This window comes from Oryza glaberrima, chromosome 10, assembly GCF_000147395.1.
Source record: "Oryza glaberrima chromosome 10, OglaRS2, whole genome shotgun sequence".
NCBI classification, from domain to species: Eukaryota; Viridiplantae; Streptophyta; class Magnoliopsida; order Poales; family Poaceae; genus Oryza; species Oryza glaberrima.
The window spans coordinates 11,834,853-11,859,496 of record NC_068335.1 but is presented as its reverse complement, the minus strand read 5'-3'; the positions used below and the strand labels follow the sequence as shown (position 1 = coordinate 11,859,496).

Sequence of the window (24,644 nt, the reverse complement as noted above, 5' to 3'; positions counted from 1 at the left end):
AGAGAGTATATATCTTTTGGAAGCGTACATATATAATTGTGTACTGTTGAATTGGTTCATCTACCGTGTTGGCGCTACGATTTTTCTTTTTCCTTTTTGTCAAATAAAGCTTAGCTTTTTTTTTTGGCTTTTCTGTATTTTCTTTGACACATGGTAATTTAATTGGTGTGCGTATATATATCTACGTAAAAAGCTTTTATGAGATATTCACGAGGTAAGGTGCGTGCATATCTATTCACAGAGATAAGTGCATGTTATGTGCCAACATTATTACTATGCTTCTCAATAAAATAAAATAAATGGACTTCACGCGCATGTTCTTTATTGTAGTTTGTTTGTTTTATACTTAGATTACGTTGTTATGGGATAGGAACTAACCCTCCCAACATGTAAAATGGATCCGTGTAGCATACGATAATTAAGTATCAGGTAAAAAAATTTAAAAATATAATAATAATATCTTTTAAAACAACTTTCACACACACATATACGCACATATACATACAATTTCAAAATACATACATACATCTATATACGTATAATATATATACATATATGTATGTATATATATGTATATGTATGTATGTATATATGTATATACATATACATACAATATATATATATATATATATATATACAATATATATATATATATATATATATATATATATATATATATATATATATAGATATATATATATATATATATATATATATATATATATATATATATATATATATATATATATATATATATAGGAATTGGATAATTTGCACCCGGGTGCATGTGCACCTATATTGGTATGTTGACAAGTGTCCTTGTGAGTTAGGATGATGAGGGGTCATTGCGTGCCAAAATGTACCTAGCCCACCTGATTCCCCTATAGGGCCTCGCAGAGCAGATAGGCATGGTACACAATGCTATTTCAAGATTCCCGTATTGCCCCTGAGCCCCTGATACACAGGTTAAAATAAAAATATAAGGCTCATCAACTCGGCCCATCCCCAACCTAACCCCATAGCCTCGCAGCTGCCTCTCCTTCGAAAAACTTTGACTTTTAGAAATTACATGTATAATAATATTGGAAGTACATGTATAATTTTTTCTAAAATTTTTGGTGATAGTTTTTAGTTGGTGTACACGGTGGGGAGCGCCTAATGTATACGCGAGGGTCTATCTGTTCACTACTCCATAGATAATGCAAAGGTAACGTTCGAATACATTTGCATCCACTTCCAGTGGTGCTGCACGTCTAATGAAAGTACTCATGAGTTAATGTACCCGTTGGATAAAAACTGGATGTGACTAGATGACCGTTGGATAATAGATAAAATCTTGTGGCACTCAACAGCAAGCTTTGAAAGGCATATGACCATCGATCTGTCCACATAGTACAACAAGGGGTATTTTCGCAAAGACATATTTATGGTGTTATCTCTGCCACCGATCAATCACCCACCACCACAGGTTAACAGGACCACTCAGACCTTCGCCGCTTGGTAGGCATTTATACATATGTGCGAATCTTGGAACAACTTCGATGGTATGGATTGTGGGTGCATGTGTATACGGGTGCAGATTTACTTTATATATATATATATATATATATAGATATATATATATATATATATATATATATATATATGTATATACATATATACATATACATATACATACACATATATACATGGCAACATATCATGTGCACACAGGCCCTCACGCGTACACACGTGCACACCAACTAAAAAATGTCACCAAAAGTTCTAGAAAAAATCATAAACATACTTTCAATTGTATTACACCTAGGGTTAAAATCTTAACGTCAAATTCATTATATTTTAGCCATAACAAAAAAAACAAAAAATCTGACAGTTTTAAGGTTGCAATTTTGTCAGAATTTTATCTTTTTTTGTTATTCTCTATGTAGAATGAATTTGAAGATGCGACTTTGCACGTAGATGTAATACTATTGAAACTACATGTATGAATTTTCCTAGAATTTTTTGTGATAATTTTTAGTTGGTATACACGGTGTGTAAACGCGAAGGCCTGTGTGCATAGGATACGCTCCCTATATACATATATACATATATAGAGTAGCTTTTCTCATAAAAGAAAACTTAGCGCAGATTGCCCTAGCCTCTCATTCCTCTTAAGGCCTATGAATTTTCTTCCAGTTGCTTTCCGTATGCTAGAGAATATGTCACTACTGGAGAAGTGATCTTTGCCGGGTGGAAAAAAACCATAATAGTCCCGGTTCCAAAAAGAACCGAGATTAAAAATGATCTTTAGCCCCGGTTGAAAACCCTGTCAGTAGCCTGTCAGGGTGCCAATGATCTTTAGTCCCGGTTGGTGAAATCGGGACTAAAGATCACTATTTTAGTCCGGTTGCTATTTCTAACCGGGACTAAAGATCAAGATAATCTTTAGTTCCGGTTGGTATCACCAACCGGAACTAAAATTTAACGCGTAGTATATAATCTCTTTCCCTTATCCTCTCAACCACTTATCCTTATCCTCTCAACCCACACATCCCCTTCTCTTCTTCCTCCTCCCTCCCACAGATCCCCTCTCCTCCCCTCTTCCCCCTTTCCATCCAACGGGCAGGCGGCCGACTGCCGGTGGGACCCCGCCCGGCAGCGGCGGCCGGCGGGGCCGCGCGTGGCAGTGGCGGGCAGGCGGCCGGCAGCCAGCGGGCCCGCGCGCGGCGGCGGGGCGGCAAGCGCCGGCCGTGACGGGCGGCCGGCGGGCCCTCGCGCGGCGGCGGGGCCACAGGCAGCAGGCGCTGGCTGTTGCGGCCGGCGGCGGGCACAAGGCCGACGGCTAGCGGGGCAGCACCGGGCGCCCTCTCCTCCTTTCTTTTTTTTATATAATTTGTGATTCACTGAGATGTATATTTGGTGATTCATTGCATGATCTGATTTGTGATGTATTTGATTTGGAACACAACAATCTTAATTTGTGATTTATTTGTGATGTGTGTATAAATAACTTAAAGATTTGGGATGTGAATGATTTGGGATGGCACTTTTGATTTGGAGATTTAGGGTTTGGTTTGGGGATATGCATCCCACTCGATTTGGGAGAAAATATAGGGATTAAAGAAAAAGAAAAGGGGGCGAACAACTGCCGCTATTCTCTCTTTAGTCCCGGTTGGTAACACCAATCAGGACTAAAGATTTATTTTTAGTCCTGGTTATTTCAACCGGGACTAAAACTGGGTATCTTTAGTCCCGGATTTCTTGTCCCGGTTGAATAATTGGGACAAAAAAACAGTTGCCACCCGGTGGCAAAGATCAGTTGTGCAGCAGTGTATAATCTAAGTCGCTTCTAAACTTGTATGACTTTCTCCTTCTAATATATTCGGCAAGTCTTTCGCCACTTTTCGTTTCAAAAAGAAATATATATATATATATATATATATATATATATATATATATATATATATATATATATATATATATATATATATATATATATATATATGTAAAAATACATCATTTAGTGTTTCGAAAAATGTGCGCGTGAAAAATGAGAGAGTAAAGTTGGGAATTCGAATTTCCCCCCCCCCCCCCCCCAATCAAATGAATCAATTCCTTTATTATATATGCAAGTAGTGTAGTAGGTATCGTATGATGTCCATAGGAGTATTTATGTAAGTGGTTGATATGTTAGTATCCTAATTAATTAAGCGTGCTAAAATAAGATGGCCAAATTGCCAGGTTGTGCCATGTCTTATTCGTCATGACTTATCTACATTGTAGCATGTGGATGATATATTAATTTTTATATATAATGATTTAGAGAAAGCTAAAAATATCTATGAAGTAGTTACTCTCTATTTTTGAGAAGTTTTCAGGGCTGAAAAACAATTTCCATAAAAGGATTCGAGCGTTAAAGGACAGTATGATTTGGTGGGTATGAGGTTGTCAGTGATTTTGTTCGTCGTTGGATCCATGCGTGTTGCAGGAGAACCATCACCCCCCATGTATGAATACACGAGCGAAAAAGTACACTACCCGGATATCCCAACAGGGTATGATTATTTCCCTTTTCAATCTTGATGATACACGAGAAGGATTTTTGAACCCTTTGACGCTAAAAAATATAAGGACGTAACTACGGATCAAGCGTCCGATTTAGCACTAAAAATCGAGTGCCTAAACCTGCAACACAGCAGCACAGATCCTGTATGCATCCAGAGATCCACTCTCGCATGCAAAGACAGGCGCAGCACGTAGGAAACAACGATCCTTGCATGCAAAGTAGGCAACAACAACCTTTGATATAATATTTTAGTTATTTATGCAGTTGACGGGTTAATTTTATGCTTAACAACCGTCCACAGAGGCAGTTGTGGCTCGGTTAGGCCTTGGTTTCGTTGGTCATGGCCTAGCTGGGCCGTGTGAGGAAGAGAAGGCCAGAAGGGCCAGAAAGCAAGGGGATGAAATCAGACTAGGCAGGAAAAAGGGTGGTGGAGAGGGAAAGGAGGAAAAAGTACACTGGATGCCCCTCATCTTATCACCGAATTACAAAATCATCCCTTAGTCGAAAAGTCAGATATATGATATCCCTCAACTTACAAAACAAGGTCACCTAATGTCCTTAGGCGGTTTTGTCCGACGTGGCAGCCAAGTCGGTGTGGGACTCACATGTTAGCGACTACTTCCCCTCCCCTCACCACCTATCTTCCTCTGTCCTCCAGTCCTCCCTTCGAGGACAGTGCGTTGGTGACGGGCGGGGAGAACAAGAGGCGTGCGACGCGACGGCAGCGGTTGCTGGCAAAGACGGGCGGTGGCCAACAGAGAGGAGCTACACATCGGTGGCGGTGGCGACACCGAGCTCGACCGGCCGTCCCTATGTTCTTGGTGATGGTCGACGGGGAGGAGGACCGGCGTGACGGCCGACAGGGGGAAGAGCGCAGTGGTGTCTCCTGGGTGCTCCAACCCCTGCTCAGCCACGAGCTCGCCGAGGTCGAATGCGGCCTCCAGCTCAAGGTCGTTGCGAGATCCTGATTCACGAGCTCGGTGACACCTCCACCGACACCTAGGTCCTCTCCACCAGCAGCCGCTCTTTCCCAATGTCGCGCTGTCACTACGCAGCCTGGGTTGCTCCTCCTCGCTTCAATCTAGAGCTGTGCCGGTCCCAGAAGCCTATTGTCTCCGATGGCGGTGATACTGTCATCCATGGAGCTAGCCAATGAGCTGGAGATTGGCGCGGAGCTTCCTCCACTCTCTCTCTCTCTCCCCTCAAACTCTCCCCACCGCCATCGCCTGGCACTCCAATCCCCAGCGACGCTGCAGTCGAGGCCACCTCCCACCGCCATTGAGGTCTCCCACAGCCACCGAAGTCGCGCCCACTCCTCTGCCTTCCTCCCTGCCTAACGCAAGAAAGAGAGGTAGAAGATAGAAAAGGGAGGAGAAGGGGATCTGACTAGCAGGCCCAACTTTTTTATTATTTCTTTTCCGGATCAAACTACCACGTAAGTAAAACATCAATACCACGTGGGATGAATATCTAGTCGAAGGAGCCACGTACGTGCCACGTCAGCCAAAACTGGGGACAATACCACGGAGGGACCACATTTCACTGGTTTTAATTTGGAGTTTGAATGACGCATTATATCTTTTTTTTTGTTTCAAGGACGATTTTGTAACTCGGTGATAAGATGAAGGATCTCAGGTGTACTTTTTCCATAGGAGGATGAACGGTTGGAGGGATTCTAGCCCAAAAGGAATAGTAGAGTTCTATGAATTTCTGGAGGGGATGATTTTGATATAATCTTAAAGAGATGTAATTCAAAAGAATTTGTTTGTAGACTATTTGAAATTTGAAGATAAATTTTAACAGGTAGTTCATGGACTCTATGCATGCATGTTGCGGGGAGGGGGAGGGTTATTTTTGGAAATGGAAGTTTAAAGGGATTTAATTTGGGGGATATTGGTTTAAAGGAGGAATATTTGAAAAAAGGAATAGATATTTGAATTTTGAGGAGAGTCTTTGGCATGAAAAACTTAGAATATCATTGGAGACAAAATTATGGAATTTAGATAAAAATGATAAATGGCGATGGCTAAAAGAATAGGTTTTAGCTAATAAAATAATGATTAGAGACGTTTATAAAATTAGGGAGGGACATGAACAAAAGTATATATATGTTTGGCTTTAGAATATTTTTGAGAATAGGACTTAACCAATGGTGAGTTTGGAAGAAAGAAACTAGAGCAAAGGATGTTTAACGTATGAATGGTATATCGAGAAAATTTTTATATGGGGAATTTGGATTTGGAGTTTATAAAGGTAAAACAAACGGGAATTTTGGGTAACGGAAATTTAATAGGAAATACATGTGTTAATAAAATAGGGTTTCGGTAAAAATAAAGTGAAAGGTTTATAAAATAAAAAGGAATTTAAATGGGAGAATTTGAAATGGAAATGAAACTCAATAATGGAATTCTGTAGGGAATTTTTCCTTTTACTTTTTCTTTTTTTTATCGGGCAATCCAGTCAAATTGCTTGCCACCACATACATATGTGACGCAGTGCATCGGGACCGTTTATGAGGTTTCTGGTGGGTTGTTGGATGGTGGGCCCGGGTTACGACTTTTTTCTCAGCCGAAGTCCAACGAATTCTTTCTACACCATTGCAACTAGCTAGTCGGGAGAAAGAAGACGCTACGTGCCATTTTTGATCGGGTCGAGCCGATGTTGACGCGTCTCTGTGCACGCGTGCATGCATTGCACTTGCACTTGCACTTGTAGAATTTATGCACGGGGCATGCTTGTTTGAGCTATTTCAGCATTTGATTTTTGAAGTTGATTAATGTGTTTCATAGTCGCTTTTCCTTTAAACTTGCTTTTTACTGCTTCAACCACACGTGTCTTCTACTCAACTAGAACTAGAGATGATCGCGATTTGCTTCGGAAATTATTAAGTAATCTTTGATATATTGTAATCTTGTAGATGAAATATTTGGTTGTTGGTTAATATTTGTATTGCAAGAAATAGAAGGCAAGAAAAAACTGATGAATAATTTCGGTTTATTAGTACCAATCATGATGAAACAAACGTTTTGATCGAAATATATGGATGAATATATATTAATTAACTACTATAAAAATGATGGGTAGATGTGCTGAAATATTATAGAAATAATATGAGAGGTGTGATTGAATATTTTTGCATGTTGATTTATAGAAATATAGAGAATGTTGCATGCTTTTATGAGTTTTGATATGTAACTGTTGTTAGTCAATAATGACGTGTCTAATTTGTATGTTGGACTTTATGTTTTATGTTTGGGACAATTGCGCTTTTGACTCTATTTTAAAATCTACTACCTTCATCCCATAAAAAACCAACCTAGTACTAGAATGTGTCACATCAGGTTATACATTCATTTTTTATGGGCGATGGTCGGGAGCGGCGGTGGCGGCTTGGGCGCCTCGGGCAACGGCCTGGAGCTCACGGCGGCGGGAGTGGCTCGGCCACCTTGGGCAGTGCCACCTACGCGGATCCGACGCCGGCAACGACAGCGGGTGGTGGGGCAGCTGATCCGGTGTCGGCATGGACTGCGGGCGGCAGGGGCGACGGATCCAGCCCCGACGACGACTGCGGACGGTGGGGACGACGGATTCGGTACCGGCGACGATGGCGGGCAGTGGGGGTGGCCGATTCGGTGCTAGCGACGACCGCGGGTGGCTGGGGCGAAGGATCTAACCCCGGCAATGAGTGCGGGCGGTGGGGGCAGACGATCCGACACTAGCAACGACTACGGGCGGTGGGGGCGGTGGATCGGACGCTCCGACGGCGTGCGGCGGGCTCTAGCGGCAGGGATACGGCGCTCCGGCGGCGGGATAGGGTTTGGGGGGATTTTTGGTTTTTATTTTTTTCGTTAGCTGAATTTATTTTCGCATGCGGCCGGTATAAGCGATCGAATGCGAAAATCCCAATTTCGCATGCGGTTGCGCTGGCTGCATGTGGAAATCTTGATTTTTGCAGACCTTTTGGCACATGCAGTTGCAAAATATCATTTTCACCCGTTTGCAAAAAGGGTTTTCGTATTAGTGTTTAGTATAACACAGCCATAGTTGTCTGTTCCCTCTCTGACTCCTTGCTTCTCAATTTTTCTCAAGAATATTCGCATGTAAATATATTAAAATTTTCTATTAAAATATGAAGCAAAGGTATTTAACCTACAATCTATAACTTCGTCACTGGAATGGGTACCGCGACATTTCAAAATTGTCTGGAAAGTGGTTGGTCCACTTTGCTAGACAATGGATAATGAATATTCAAATAAATTTTCAAAGTTTGTACACGCGACGCGAGCTAATTAAATTAGGTATACATATGTTGGAATATTTGAAAGGAGCTTTCTAAAATGAGGGCCCCGATGGCAGCAAGCAAGTGTAGCTTCACCATCAAGGAGAATGTCAACCAGTGGAAACGTGGCCTGTTTTACTTGTTTCCTACACAAAACGTGACCACACAAAATGTGGTTTTGTGTGTTTTCCTTGTTTTCTACAGCTCGTCTTACATTTATGGTCTGTTTTACTATTAAGTACGTTTTTTTCAGAGCAAAGACCAGAATTCGCGCGCCCAACCCATAGAAATTAAGAAATCAACAAGGACGGTTTTGCTAGCTGCCTTGGTGTACTTTACGTCAAGTCATTCCAAGTTAATTAGAAGCTTTACCCTTTGCCGATCGATTGTCTGTCTTGCACGTTTGCCAAGTTATGCAACTGGACATGCAACTTGGGCATGCAACTGAACCGATCGGACACTTGCAACTGAACCGGTGTGAACCGGACGGTTTTATGCAAAAACCGGTGACCCAGGAACCAAGATTGTCAGTATCCCGATTGGTATCCTAATTTTTATAGTATCTCGATCCTACTATTCATTACTACACGATCCTACGAAATCTTAGGTGTATCCCGATTCTACGATCCCTACGATACTATAAAATATTATTTAAAATAACATGATTTCAAAATAATGTAAATAAATATGCTTAAATTTATATAAAAATCAGTTAAATATATCAAAACCAATGTAATTTCTCTTGATAAATGTCTCTATTTGCATGACATATATCAATACTATATTTTTTTATATAGAATGGCTATATATATTAATTAAACTTAAAAAAAGAAAATATCATAATATCCCGATATTACGAAGATACTATCTAGTATTCCGATCCTGATAACCTTGCCGAGCGCTAGCATTTCCGGATAAATCCCCGTATCAGTAATCAAAAGGTTGTGATATGGCTTGGCCAGCCGTTACAGATGAGAATCTCGATCGCCATTACAGATTAGGGTTCTGTGCTATTGCGTCATTGCGAGGTATTCAATCTGAAGTATACAACATTTCAAAAACAGCAGTCGCGATCACCACAGTGCAACTAGTCGGGAGAAAGGACCCGCCAAATGCCAATACTACTTTTGATTGGGTCCAGCCGACGTTGACGTCTCTATACATGTGTGCACGTGTTTCGAAACATTGTTTTTAATTTTTTGAAATTGATATCCTGCAATTTTTTTTAAAAAAATAATAGTGTTTCATCGTCGCCTCATGCATTAAATATTGCTTCAGCCATGCAAATTATAAGATCGCACTGTTTATGAAAAAAAAATCTGCTTTTGAAGCAGGCTAGTAACGTTTTTTCATCTTTAAAATCTGAAAGTAATTATAATTACCACCTCTGGTAAAAAAAATGATATATTGGAAATTTCAAAATCAATAGGACATAACTTTGATCCCTTAGATTCTTTTGCTTGAATTGAAAATTAGTTCCACGAGTATAATTAATATTATGAAATATCTTTTGATTAATAAATGTTATATATGCTACTTTCGTACGTATGTGCAAAACCTGTAAGCAATAACTACGAGATATATATATATATATATATATATATATATATATATATATATATATATATATATCTTCAAATCCAAAACTAACATACATATGTGAAATGTGATAGATGGTAGCAAATCAGTTTAAAGAAGAAAAAAACACACACACACACACACACATCTCGCTGGATTGCTGTGAGTTGTGTAGCGTAAATACTCCCAAAAGAACTCGCTAGTTAATTTGACATGGAAATTGCAAGAAAGAACTAGAGATGAGCTGGTAAATTTTCTGACTTATGATCATGAGGTTGGTGCACGTCCATTTCTTATCGCCGAAGTTTTATATTGTTGTAGACGCCGTGCAAACATGAAACATCTTACACGTCATGCATACATACACGATTCTAACATACACTTGCTTCATACACTAACTAGCTTTTAGAGTAACTGCTTGGATTAATTCTCATTTATCTGTGCTTTTGTTAAGCAACGTTAGGAGTTGGTCGCAAATTGGATCATTAGATGGCTGCCAGTGGCACTATATATATAAGGTTGTTGTGGTGTCAACTGACCCCACAATCTTTTCGCAAACGTCCTTTACATGTAAATAACATTAAAGTTTTCCAATAAAATATGAAGTAATGGTATTTGATCCTATATAGTAAAGCTTCTAACTTTGTCACAGTTGGCTACCAACATTTCAAAACTAGTTGGCCCGCGATTTCCTACAGGATATGTTAATGAATGTATGTTATCCATTATAGAAATGGTAGGTGTATAGTTTAAATAATATGAAGAATGATGTGGAGATAATGATTTGACATTGCTTGCATGTTAAGTTCTAAAAATACAACAAAATTGTAAATGATATGTTATGTATACATGATATTTAAAATACTATAGATAATAATTGCTAGTGAGTGATGATGTGGCATACTTGCATGTTGAGCTTTACGAGTTAGTAAGCATCAATTTATTGTAAGATATATAGGACTAACAAGAAGGTGGTTGGTTGACTTCGCTAGGCGATGGACCGCGAATTGAAACAAATTCTCTCCCATCTTGTTTACTTTCATACTGCTACATGCCGACACCACTACCACCTCCCCTGGCTTCATTAGCTAGGCGTCGCTCAGCGCTTGCTGCTTTTCTTGGCCCATTCGATCCCCCTTCTGATTGTCCGTTCCATGGTGTCGACGGTAGGGGTTTGAACACTAGCCGACTAGCCCCTCCTACTCCCATGGACTTCCCGCTGGCAACCCCGAAGAAGAGACTCACTTCCCTCTCCTCACACTGCAGACCTTATCTCAGAGTTCGCCACTGGTGAGACCAAATAGGTCGTCGACGACGAAGGCTACCTCACTGTCATTTCCAGAGGTAGCAGCATCAGCAGTGAGGCTATATCGATGACACCAAGGACGACAAGGACCCGGATAGTGTCCATCTATATATACCCAACAGCAGCAGCTATACTGGTGAGATAGGCGGAACACTAGTAGAAAATACCACGTAGAGACCAGTCTTAAAGGTGTCGGTTTTCTTAAAACTAGCACCTATAAGATGTTTTCCACGTAAATAAACCTGCACATATAACCATTCATTTGTGCTGGTCCGTAAAGAAAAAGGCACTATCATAAACCCATCAAGCATAGTTGTCCGTTCATATAAAAAATCGGAACCTATGAGTACGGCGGAAATGACGGTCTCTAATGGTGGCTGATCCCTATTTTGATAACCCCCCCCTTCCATTTTTTTCTTGGTGACATATTAAAATTTAAACTTTATTTATGATTTTCTCCTATATTTGAAATGTAAGTTGTGTTTTTTGACATGAAAGTTTCAAATTCCTCGTTTTCTGCTCACACGCTTTTCGAACTGCTAAATGTTGTGTTTTTTTAAAGAAAAATCTATAGAAACGATGCTTAAAAAATCATATTAATCTATTTTATATGTTTTAAAATAATGAATACTCAATTAATTATATACTTTAATGGTCCATCTATCTTCTAAATATTCTTCTTTTCCCACACGTCAAACACAGCCGCAGCTACTTTTCGTATGGTTTTTGAGAGGTTTTGCTGCCCAGCTCATAGAAAGCAACAAGGTAGTACGGGGTTTGGCTACCGAGTTGTACTATTCGTTATAAGTCGTTCCAACTTAGAAGCTCTTACGCTGCGGATCGATTGTCTTGTAACCACATGTATATGCATATATGTTCGTAAGATATTTCATTCTAAAAAAAATGTATGCACAGGGACAAAGCAATGTGCCAATGTGCACGTTTGCCAGCTCATATATATACCAGTCAAGTGCAAGAGTTATATTTGCATACATTCGAACGACGTCAATTCCAGGCAGTTTGTGGCCAATTAATTCACTCGATCGATCGGTACGTAATATTCGGCAAACTATTCTAAACTCTCATACAGTGGCTGTGTTGAGTTCACACTAAAATTGAAGGTTTGGTTGAATTGGAACGATGTGACGGAAAAGTTGGAAGTTCATGTGTGTAGAAAAGTTTTGATGTGATGGAAAAGTTGAAAGTTTGAAGAAAAAGTTGGGAACTAAACACGGCTAGTATCCGATTCTCTTGTTATTTGCATCTTATTCAAATAGTTGTAATTTTTTTAAAATAATAACAAGATAAATCACTTCACAAATAGTGGTGGTGGAGCCAACACTACCGCCGTTAAGCCCAAAGTAACTAGTAGCATTTTCCGATAATCAATAGATTTTTATAGGCGTTGATGGCCAACAATAGTGAAGATAGTAAAGGTGGAGACGGCCGGGTGGCCGCCCGACCTACCTAGGAGCGGTGTCCATTCACTATCGACAAATATATAAGCTTAAATAAGTTGTAATGGAAAATAAGGATATTTTTTTAATAAAAGAAGATATATGGTAGTGCGTACGTGATATGGTGTTTTCTGTGTGTATAAAGACAAATGTTTTAAATAGCGGCTAAGGTATTTAGTGGTTAGCTTCCCAAACAGCTATAGCGGCAGCTATAGCGGGCTAAATGCTATATCGGCTAAATTGTACATGAGAGCAAATAGCTAGAACCTTCTCAAACAGCTATAGAGGGAGATAGCGGCAGTTATAGCGCGAGATTTAAAACTTGATAAGGACCCAAATACGTAGGCACACGTGCGTAGTTACATTTGGACTTCTCTGCGTTTTTTTTTTCAGAGCAAAGACCAGAGATGGTCCAGCTCGTAGAAAAGCAACAAGAGCTAGTACACGGTTTTGTTGCCTTGTTTTCCTGTAAGTTAAGTCATTCCAAGTTTGTAGAAATTAAGATGGTGACTATCAAAGACTTGTCTCTTCGAAGAGGAACCACATGTTAGATAGCCACAAGAACAAGGAATTTGCATGTGCACATGTACGTAAAGTTTGGCAAAATGGCACCGCATAATGCTAGTCAAATGCAAGACTTTTATATTCGAACAACGTTACAATTCCATTCAATTTCATATGGTCGACATATATTCAAACTTTTTCGACGAATCGCTAAAATTTAAATTTCTAAATATAATTGTACATGCGTACGTATATATTGTCCCCACCCTTACGTGTAGGGTAGTACTGCGTAGAATTATAGAAACACGTAGCCGATGGATCCATCCGTAAAGTTTTTTATTTTAAAAAAAAGCAGGCGATTAAGCAGTCAACGCTAGCTACCTACCCGTGGTTGACCAACGCTAATTTATCTTCCCGCCCAAGCTAGCTTAGCTCATGTACAAAACCCTACATATAACCGACCCGAAGCTACGAGCAGAACACACCCATTACACCACACACGTAGCAAAAACATCGTACGTACGTACACCAAGATCTGATCGATCGACGACGGCGGCGATGGCTGTGACGGTGGAGATCACGCGGAGCGAGGTGCTCAGGCCGTCGCCGGCGTCGGCCGGCGGCGGCGGCGGCGGCGGCGAGATGGTCCCGCTCACCGTCTTCGACCGCGCCGCCACGGACGGCTACATCCCGACCATGTTCGCCTGGGACGCCGCGGCGGCGGCGGCGCTGTCCAACGACGCCATCAAGGACGGCCTGGCCGCCGTGCTGTCCCGGTTCCCGCACCTCGCCGGCAGGTTCGCCGTCGACGAGCGCGGCCGGAAGTGCTTCCGGCTCAACGACGCCGGCGCGAGGGTCCTCGAGGCCTCCGCCGCCGGCGACCTCGCCGACGCCCTCGCGCACGACGTCGCCGCCAACGTCAACCAGCTCTACCCCCAAGCCGACAAGGTAAGATCGATCAGCTACTCCGTCGTTTTGACATTAGTTAAATTTAAACTGTTTTAAGTTTAACTAAGATAGTAGAAAAATATAGTATTATTTACTTAATTAGATTTATCAAATTAATAATTAAATATATTTAATTTTATAATAAATCGTCTTGTGTTGAAATTGTTACTATATTTTTCTACAAATTTAGTCAACCTTAACACAGATTAACTTTAACCAAAACTAAAACTTCTTATAACCTTAAAACGGAGGTAGTAGCTAGCTTCAGTTCGACACGTACCAAACACTAGCTAGCTTTTACGTACGAAACGTGCATGCGATCATGCACGCGTGTGCAAGCGTACGTGACGTGATGTATTTCAAGTTTGACACGTATCGTTTCCGTCCGTTTGCAGGATCGTGTGGACGAGCCGCTGTTGCAGGTGCAGCTGACGCGGTACACGTGCGGCGGGTTGGTGATCGGCGCGGTGAGCCACCACCAGGTCGCCGACGGCCAGTCCATGAGCGTCTTCTTCACCGAGTGGGCCGCCGCCGTGCGCACCGCCGGCGCCGCCTTCCCGACGCCGTTCGTCGACCGGTCGGCCGTCGCGGCGCCGCGCAGCCCGCCGGAGCCGGCGTTCGACCACCGGAACGTCGAGTTCAGGGGCGAGGGGAGCAGGAGCCACTCCTACGGCGCCCTCCCGCCGGAGAGGATGAGGAACCTCGCCGTCCACTTCCCGCCGGAGTTCGTCGCCGGCCTCAAGGCCCGCGTCGGCGGCGCGCGGTGCAGCACGTTCCAGTGCCTCCTGGCGCACGCGTGGAAGAAGATCACGGCGGCGCGGGACCTCTCGCCGGAGGAGTACACGCAGGTGAGGGTCGCCGTCAACTGCCGCGGCCGCGCCAGCCCGGCGGCGCCCATGGACTACTTCGGCAACATGGTGCTCTGGGCGTTCCCGAGGATGCAGGTCCGCGACCTCCTCTCCGCCACCTACGCCGCCGTGGTCGGCGTCATCCGCGACGCCGTGGCGCGCGTCGACGAGCGGTACATCCAGTCGTTCGTGGACTTCGGGGAGGTGGCCGCCGGCGACGAGCTCGCGCCGACGGCGGCGGAGCCGGGCACGGCGTTCTGCCCGGACCTGGAGGTGGACAGCTGGATAGGGTTCAGGTTCCACGACCTCGACTTCGGCGGCGGGCCGCCGTGCGCGTTCCTGCCGCCGGACGTGCCCATCGACGGGTTGCTCATCTTCGTGCCGTCGTGCGCGGCGAAGGGCGGCGTCGAGATGTTCATGGCGCTCGAGGACCAGCACGTCGAGGCTTTGAGGCAGATTTGCTACTCCATGGACTGATTGTTAGCTAATATACGAAAGTAGATACAGACATACAGTACGTGCATGCAAGGGTTGCATAATTAATTGCATGCACATCAACGAACTTGTTTTTTCTTTATTCCTTGTCAAAGGAGTTAATTAAGCTAATGCAACGAATGTATGATTTCAATAGGAATTACATTGTGGATGTGTGATATACATGTGTAAGCCTTGCTAGTGTAAATATTTCAGTAAGGAATAAAAGTATATGTGTTCGTGTGTAAAAAATGAATAAAATAATAGATTCTGATCATGACAACTGTCAAAGATAATAACGAATATATCTTACAGACAGAAAACTCTATTCATCTCTTCCCTCGTTTTTGCATTTCAAGTAAAAAGTCATCGAAAAATTTTAAAAAATTTAGTATGATAGATCAATATATGATATGTTACTTCACAAACATGCATATTCAAATTTAACTTATACAAGTAGAAACAAAAATAACAAATTTAACTACGAATTGAACACGTAATTCACGGTTTGTATAAGTCAAATTTTAACTTTCATGTTTGCGAAAAGATATAGATCTATCTTGACTTTTTTTTTTCAAATATTTTGATAACTTTTTGAACGTCATGCACAAAACGGGGGATGCCTCCTCGAGGGACAAAAAAATCCACTTCCCTTACAGGCTATGGCTGTGTTCGCTAGTTCCGGTTGGGAACCCATGTCCCACGCACGGAAAACGGAGCAGTCCATTATTTTTCTAAAAAAATGGATTAATTTGATTTTTTTAAAGCAACTCTTATATAGAATTTTTTTGCAAAAAAACGCAGCATTTAACAATTTGAAAAGCGTATGCGCGGAAAACGAGAGAGGGGAGTTGGGAACCTGGGAGAAAGAACTCAGTCTATATATTGAGTTGAACTCAAGAAAGATAGAGTACTTTGATAAGCATGAGCCCTATGTAGGCGTGAAACTCTAGTACCTCCAGTCATAAATATATATATACTCTCTCCTATCATAACTATCATAGGTTGTACGTACGTATATCCGTTGGCCGTGTTTAGATTCAATTTTTCTTTTTTTTCACCAAAAATGTCACATCGAATGTTTGAATACATACATTAAACACTAAATATGAACGAAAAAAACCAATTGCAAAGTTTGCATGTAAATTGCGAGACGAATGTTTTGAGCCTAATTACGCTAATTTGACAATGTGATGCTACAGTAGACATTTGCTAATGACGGATTAATTAGGCTTAATAAATTCGTCTCGCAGTTTACAGGTGGAATCTGTAATTTGTTTTATTATTAGTCTATGTTTAATACTTTAAATGTGTGTCCGTATACTTAAAAAAAAATTTAGCCAAGGAACTAAACACGGCCGATGTTCTATAACTCGTCCGTTCAAACCTTAAAATCATAGATCATTTAATAGATGCAAAAACTAATATAAGGATCTACTACAATATGCAAAAGACATATCAATCGGTTTTGTCATAAAAATCACTTTCATATATATCTTTAATCATGTAAGAGAAATGGTATTTAAAGCTTGCGACAAAGTCTTATGATTACTTACATGCACAAAGTGATAATTAAACAGATGCACAACTCAGGAGAAGCATTCTCCCAACTATCCTAGCTATATAATCTATATTCTCGGTGAATTCTTATTTGAAAATACATTATATCTAATGCCGTTGTGATTACCTCAACCGGTAGTCTGCATGACGCCTAGCTAGCTAGCGTGCACACCGGGAAGATGCATGAAAAATATAATCAATCGATCTATATATCCCTTTTCCATTCAGATGAATAACACGTACGGACAAATAGTGAAAGTTAGATACGCACATTGACAAATGTATCGCTAATTTGTCACGTTCTGATTATCACTTTTGAGTCAGTTGGCAGCTGGAATTTCTTGTAATGCATCCCATGCATTTGTCAATGAAGAGGTAATCCACGCAGGGATATACTGTAGCTGGATATATAAGTTGTCGAGATCCCTTTGCCTTGAGAAGAAGAAAAGTTATAGCGCATCCGTTTCGTACTCTAAGTCGCTCTAATTTTTTTTTTCTAATCAACCTTTTTAAAAGTTTAACCAATCTTATAAAAAGTATAGCAATATTTCCAACACAAAAAATATTTGATCATATTAAAAGAGGATATAATAGAGTGGTTCATGAATTAGCTCAATTAGCTAGAAGGACGAGGCATAGTTCAGTGTGGAGACTATACTCGTTCGTCGAGATTGTAAATTTAATGAATAAAATCACCCTTATCTCGAAAAAAGAAATTTCAACACAAAACAAACATATTATCAAAATATATTCAATACTGCATTTAATGAAACTAATATAATCTGATGTTGTAGATATGGCTAAATTTTTCTACAAACTTGTGAAACCTTAAAAAGTTTGAGAAAATATTAAAACGGAGGGAGTAGTCATTAAGAAATTTTATTCTTTCTTAGTATAACGTTGGTAATTAATTAATTATCTAGATAATTTTTAGGACTAACTAACTATATATATCTGCTGTACATTAATGTTCAATTCATGGTGCGAATACCTTTTTTTTGGCAGATGCGTGCAACATCTTCTGATGCCATTGGTCAGTCGTTTTTCCTCCTTTCTACCGAACAAAAGCAAGGTACATATATACCAACGTAACTAATTAATTATTTTTAGTACACAGCTAGAAAAATGTTTAGATATGATTAATTAATTCGTTATAAACCAGGCAAGTCGTTTTTCACCTTCGTACGATGACTAAACTGCCTATAGTACTACGTTATGACTTAATCAAGCTAGCATGAAGTGGGTTGTTAGCGCGATAAGACGTACCTGCAGGTTGATTAGTTCGTAATTAAGCTTAGTTAGTTACTACTAGATCAATTCAAAAAGCACAATTAATGTTTTACATCTTTCAATGTTAATTCTGTAAGCATGCACGCACTGAACGCACAATTTGGTCGATCCACGGCGTTTGCTTCCTTTGAATTTTGTCTTTCATGCGTACTGCATCCTAAATCGTCATGATCGATCCCTTCCCTCTCACAAACTCAACAGTAAAAACGAAAAAGGTGATGTGCTTAAAGCTATGCTGAAATTGAATATTCAACAATCCAACAGTTAGAATTTAAGACTAATTAAGTGGCGTGATCCATATACTGAGGGGATTTTTGACACAGCTGGAGATTAGCAAAAGTATCTTTTTACCTCCTCCAGACTAATTCAGTCAGCCTTGCATTGATTCTTCAGTGTGCACGCAATGTTAGACCGTCCGGACTAAAGTTGGTATGCAACATACGAGCGCACAATCGATGGGCGTAAGCATAGCAGCCGGTTTAATTATTATTGTCAGCTGTTTTGATATTGTTATTGAATTAATTAATTAGTGAGCTACACAGGAGATATAAAAAGATATGAACATGTCGTCGGGAAAAAAAAAGTATACGAACAAGCGCATACATGAAAGGTATGTTATGGCCGGCATATTTAGTTCGAGTATCAAGCTAATTTTTTGCCACATTTTGTGGCGAGCTAGCATGTTAATTTGGCAAATAATCGAAGCTAGTGTTTGGTTTAATATAATGGGATGCATGTGCCACGCCTTTTGAAATTCAACAAATGCATTCGTCATAAATACCTACTTTTATCAGCTATACATGCGGAATTTGGATGTTCACCTTGAATCCAGTCACTACTAAAAAAAATTGGTCACGACCGGAAATGACCCAACATTCCGTTTGTGTATGCATTAATCCTCGTCTTAGAAGGCGAGGTATATAAACTTTGATACGAATTAGAGTTTAACAAGTGGAAGTGTATATAGTATTTATTACATGGGCGATAAAAGGACAAGAGGGAGAAAGGATTTTCTTTTAGGTTTTTGATTTAACAAAATGCTGTTAAAAGTTTTTATTGCTTAATAATTTTTATTTGTGTCCTGAAAATTCTACTAAATCTTGGTTAACCATATTAAGCTACTAGGAAATATACGAAAAATCCTCCAAGCCTCCTTTGAATTTTAAATTGCACATTTTTAATAGTGACGGATTTAAAACCAAGTTTTACCTTTTCTAGGAATAAAAAGGTGCATTTTAGGGTGAATTTTGGACGTGGCAAAAACTATTTCTTTCATGCGGTCAAAATAGATTTTCACATTGGGGTGGATAGCCCGCTTGTACCCATATGTCTGTGAAAATCGGTATTTTCACATGCGGGTATAGCGACCGCATGCGCTTAAGTCGTCCGACTGCAAAAATAATTTTAACAAAAAAAATAAAAATTTCAAAAACCAAAAACCCTAACCATAGAACCCAGAAGCCATTGTCGTTCATGTCATCCTCGCCGGTCGAGATCCGTGAGGAAGGGGGACCGGGCGCTGGATCCGCACCTGCGTAGGTCGCTACGCTGGATCCACAATCGCCGAGGTCCCCCATGCCGGATTCGACGCCAACAAGCTCCCTGCCACTAGATCATTCACCGTGGAGCACCCGACCGCTTGATACGCCGCCAACGAGCTCTCCACCACCAGATCCCGGCCGGCCACTCCCAAGCTCACCGCCGCCAGGTCCCGAGCTCGCACCGCTACTCCCCCCTCCCTCCTCCCCCCTCCCGAGCACAGGAGCAGCGCCGCCGCTGCTCCAGTGCTCGCGCGATGGAGCTGTCGATGCCGCCGCCACTGTCTTCGCCACCTCCTGGAGTGCCCTCATTCATCGAGGAAGTCCAAAACTTTACAAACAATGCCCCAAAATCCATAAGATAATATAAAATCCCCACCCATGTCTTGCCTATAAGGGGCCCGCTCCTCCCCCCTCCCCCGACACGCTAGCGTTATGCTGTTGTCCTCGTCGCGGGGCAGTGCCGCAGATGGGGAGTTCGGCGGCGGCATGCGAGGATAGGGGAGAAGCTCGGCAGATTCATATGGGGGATAGAGGAGGAGCTCATGGCGGTGGCGGATCGAAGAAGTGGCTAATGAGAGATGGGGGAGGAGCTCAGTGGTGGCCGTAGATTGGGGATGGGGATTGAGGTAGATCGAGGTGTTCCCTCTTCTTCCTTGCCAGCGAGCGCAAATCGAGGAAGTGTGGATGGACCAACAAGCTAAGGAGGTGATACAGCGGCACTGATGCAGCGGATTCAGTACAATAGGTGCACACAAGTTTGCCCACACTGCCTCTTTCTTCTCTCAGGGTTTTCTTGTTTCTCCCCTTTTTTCTAACTTATGTTCCCTCGTTTTCCGTGCGCACGCTTTCCAAATGGTTAAACGGTATGTTTTTTTACAATAATTTTCTATAGGAAAGATGCTTGGAAAAATCATAGTAACCTATTTTTCATTTTTTAACTAATATTTAATAAGTCATGTAAATGACTCGATCTGTTTAACATGCGCGGGATCCCCAAATTACCCTGCGCAGGTTAAGCAGCCAATCTGCAAAGCCCCACCTCCTTTTCTCCTCTCTCTCTCTCCTATACAGCAGCTCGGCGCCAACATGGATCGGTCACTACTAGAAAAACCATTTCCCTAGACAAGATACCTATAGGTTTTTTCCAGGCGTACAAAAATTTTGCCACCACCGATCCGCATGCAAGATGGGAAAGGGGGCTAAATGGCCATCCTCCGGCGAAGATCTATCTTCAGAGGTGGACCATATAAAGGTGTCGCCTGGGAAAATTCATTTTCACAGGCAGACGGCTTAAGAGATGCGCCTGCAAAAATACCTTTATTTTTGTAGGCGGGCCTCAAGCTATCGACCTACAAAAATTGGTTATGGCATTTAAATGGACTTAAGAGTAAACTCAAACATAAGATATTTCTAAGTTCCAGCTCTCCCTCTCCTCTCCTCTCCCTCTCTCTCCTCTCCCTCAGATTTGAAGGGCGGTGCTAGTGGCGGTGGTGGGAAGGGAGTTACAGCGGCGCTCCGGCGGCGACGTACAGGGACGGTGGATCCGGCGACGGTGACGCGCGAGGGCGGCGGATCCGGCGACGGTGAGATGGGGGTGCACCCTGCTCGTACTGCTCCAACTTGGAGCATTGGGCATGACTTTAATGGCTTGGAATATTTGGAATGAAAGAAACGAAAGAGTCTTTCATGGTGACTAATCGAACATAAAACATGTGTGCAATCATCTATTGGACGAGACGAAACTTTTAGCACATGGAAGTTTGTTGCCTAGCTAAGGGGTTTAGCGAGAATTAATATCGCTTTGAGAAGATCATTGGAGTGGCGGTAAGCAGGCTTGACACTACATATGGATGTATAGAACTCAATCTTCATTTTTCATACAGCCACTTGGCAACTTGTACTTGCTCCTTCTAAGACAATTAATGTCAGCCGCATATAGTTGGTATTTCCAAAGATCGAGTACAATTTCTTCTGGAATAGCTGGCTGTCGGCCGAAGACAGAAGAAAAACAAAAGGCCAACAGATTATTACTTATATTAGCGACCGGTGACCATACACACGTGTGGCAATCGATAGAGAGTTCTTAAAAAAGATAGAGAGAGCGAGAGAGAATGTGTCTGATCGATCTGTTTCTACAAAATTCAGGCTAGTACTATCACAAATTAAGAGGGTGTTTAGAAGACACTAAAGTTTAGTCCCTCTTTGTCCCAAACACCCCCTAATCGAGACATAAGACTAGCTCGTACGATCACAAACGAGCTAGAAATTCAAATGCAGGCAAAGATGCCGGCCTGGCCTGCTACACGTACTATACTGCAGAGGTATGAACGGTCAATGTTCATACAACTTGGCGAATGCAGATAGGTCGGTGGACAACTTGGCATCGCTTTCTTTGCCGTCCGGGCCACTTTATTTTCGCAGACGCCGTGCAAGCATGAAAGGGCATCCATATATGACCATATATATCCCGGTAGCATATCCTATACATATAAGCTTTCCGTACACACTTCATATACTCCAACTAGCAAATTTCATTAAAAAATATAAAAAAATAGACATTTTCTTCTAATAGCCCTACACATATCTGTAAAGTCTCATATTCAAATTCATTATATATATTTTAGCCTGAGCAAAAAAGTGAAAAATCTAAGAGTTTTAAGGGTAAAAATATGTCAGAATTTTGTTTATTTACGGCTAAAATATAATGAATTTGAATATTTCACACATAGGTGCAATATTATTAGAAGTATGTGTCTAATTTTTCTAGAATTTTTTATGATATTGCTAGTTATGGTGCACGAGAAGCTCGTCCCAAAATTCGTACAACTTAGTACAGTAAACAAATACTTCCTAAAAACTTTGTTTTTAAAAACTTATTTTAGAAATACTTCCTAGTCAAACGACAATACGACGAAGGTCAGGGACTTTGTTTATAAAAACTTATTTTACAAATATTTTACAACTTAGCACAAACGACAATACGACGAAGGTCAGGTACAGTAAACAAACAGGGTTGGCTTATTTTACATTTTAGAAATTTCTAAAAACTTATTTTACAAATACTTCCTCCGTTTCATATTATAAGTCGTTAGACTTTTTCCAAGTCAAACTTCGTTAAGTTTGACCAACTTTATAGAAAAATTTAGCAACATTTAAAATATCAAATTAGTTTCATTAAATCTAACATTGAATATATTTTGACAATATGTTTGTTTTGTGTTGAAAATAATACTACTTCTTTCGTTTCATAATGTAAGTCTTTCTAGCATTTTCCACATTCATATAGATGTTAATAAATATAAACATATATGTGTGTCTAGATTCATTAACATCTATATGAATATGGACAATGCTAGAAAGTCTTACATTATGAAACGGAGGGAGTATATTTTTCATAAGCTTGGTTAAACTTAAAAGAGTTTGACTAGAAAAAATTCAAACGACTTATAATATGAAACGTAGGAAGTAGATCCTTAGAAAAAACTTATTTAGGAAATATACCCTTTTCTCTTGCTCCATGGTCCAATATGACAGCGCCAATGACATTGACATTGGCGCTGTCCTCCTTGTCCCCCACGGAAGTGACTGATACGAAGGAGGAATGACATCAATGTCATTAGCGTTGAGGACCAATTAGTTAAAAAGTTATTTACAAATAGGTCCTTGGCACCAATGACCCTGACACCAAGAACCTATTTGTATATATTTTTATTTTAAATAAGTCCTATTCAGAAATTTTTTTTTGCAAATAGGTCAACAGCCTCAATGACAATGGCGTTGTTCCCATTCACATCGATGACTTAGCTTCCGCGGAGGGCAAGGGGATAGCGCCAGTGTCATTAGTACCGTCATGTTGGACTACAATACTAATGGCGTTGGCGCTGAGTAAAGGGTCCATTCCTAGAATAAGAATTTTTGAGGGTCTATTTATAAAATAAGTTTTTGAAAAGGTCTAAAATGCAAAAATATTGGCCAGCCTGATAAGATGACTTGGAATTTCACAAGCCATGGCAAATACATGACCTCCTCTGCTTACAAAGCTCAATTCCTAGGGTCATCCAATACTACCTACGTATTTATGATCTGCAAGCTTTGAGCGCCAACGAAATGCAAGTTCTTCGCATTGTTTATAGCACAAACCAGAGCATGGACTTCTATTTGACCAGCGACGAGGGGCTGACCGCATAGCACACTTTGCCCGTTGAACTGACACACACACAAAACCTCGTACCACCTTGTAATCATGTGCAGATACACAAGAAGAATCTAGTCTACGGTCAGGGTTGCAACTTGGATGCAACAGAGTAGCCCGTCGCCAAAGGCCTGGAAGCAAAGCGACATGATAAGGGAGTAGTGGGAACTGGTGACAAACATCCCAAGTACGCCTAGGAAAAGAGTCTGCACTCTAACCCTCCTAGTTTTTTACGGAGTCTGGAAGAAACGGAACAAGAGTACCTTTTATGACTCTCCACATTAGGCCTCCTAGCCAGGATCAAAGAGGAGGGTTAGGCTTTGGACCCTTGCGCGCGGAGGCATATATAGCATCTCTATGAGGTGATCAACTTATATGCATAGTCCCTATGAAACAACTGTATAATTAGAGCGATGTAAACTTTTTCTACTCTATATACAATGAAATTGCCATGGTCTCGTGTCGGCTCAATATATGATGAAGTTTGAATTCGTGCTTATGATATAGCTAGCTAAGTTTTTTCATTGCATTCAAATTAGAATAAAAGATTCCGAAATACAGGCCACTTTAAATTATGGGATACTTCCCATTTCGTTGAATTTTGTTGTCATCTCACCAG

The 24,644-nt window shown here is 41.1% G+C and overlaps 1 protein-coding gene across 1 annotated transcript; it reads left to right on the top strand.

The window, feature by feature from the left end:
* The first annotated feature begins 13,662 nt into the window (after nt 1-13,662).
* LOC127786178 (tryptamine hydroxycinnamoyltransferase 1) lies at nt 13,663-15,687 on the top strand. Its single transcript, XM_052313511.1, has 2 exons — nt 13,663-14,120; nt 14,516-15,687. Exons 1-2 carry the CDS (start codon nt 13,731-13,733, stop codon nt 15,443-15,445), a joined length of 1,320 nt encoding a protein of 439 aa, XP_052169471.1. The 5' UTR covers nt 13,663-13,730; the 3' UTR covers nt 15,446-15,687.
* The last annotated feature ends 8,957 nt before the right edge of the window (nt 15,688-24,644 follow it).

Excerpts from the sequence above, each read along its gene's own strand:
- LOC127786178 (XM_052313511.1), top strand. The coding sequence starts at position 13,731 with ATGGCTGTGACGGTGGAGATCACGCGGAGCGAGGTGCTCAGGCCGTCG. Across the intron at positions 14,121-14,515 it reads TCTACCCCCAAGCCGACAAG|GATCGTGTGGACGAGCCGCT; the intron begins GTAAGATCGATC and ends GTCCGTTTGCAG.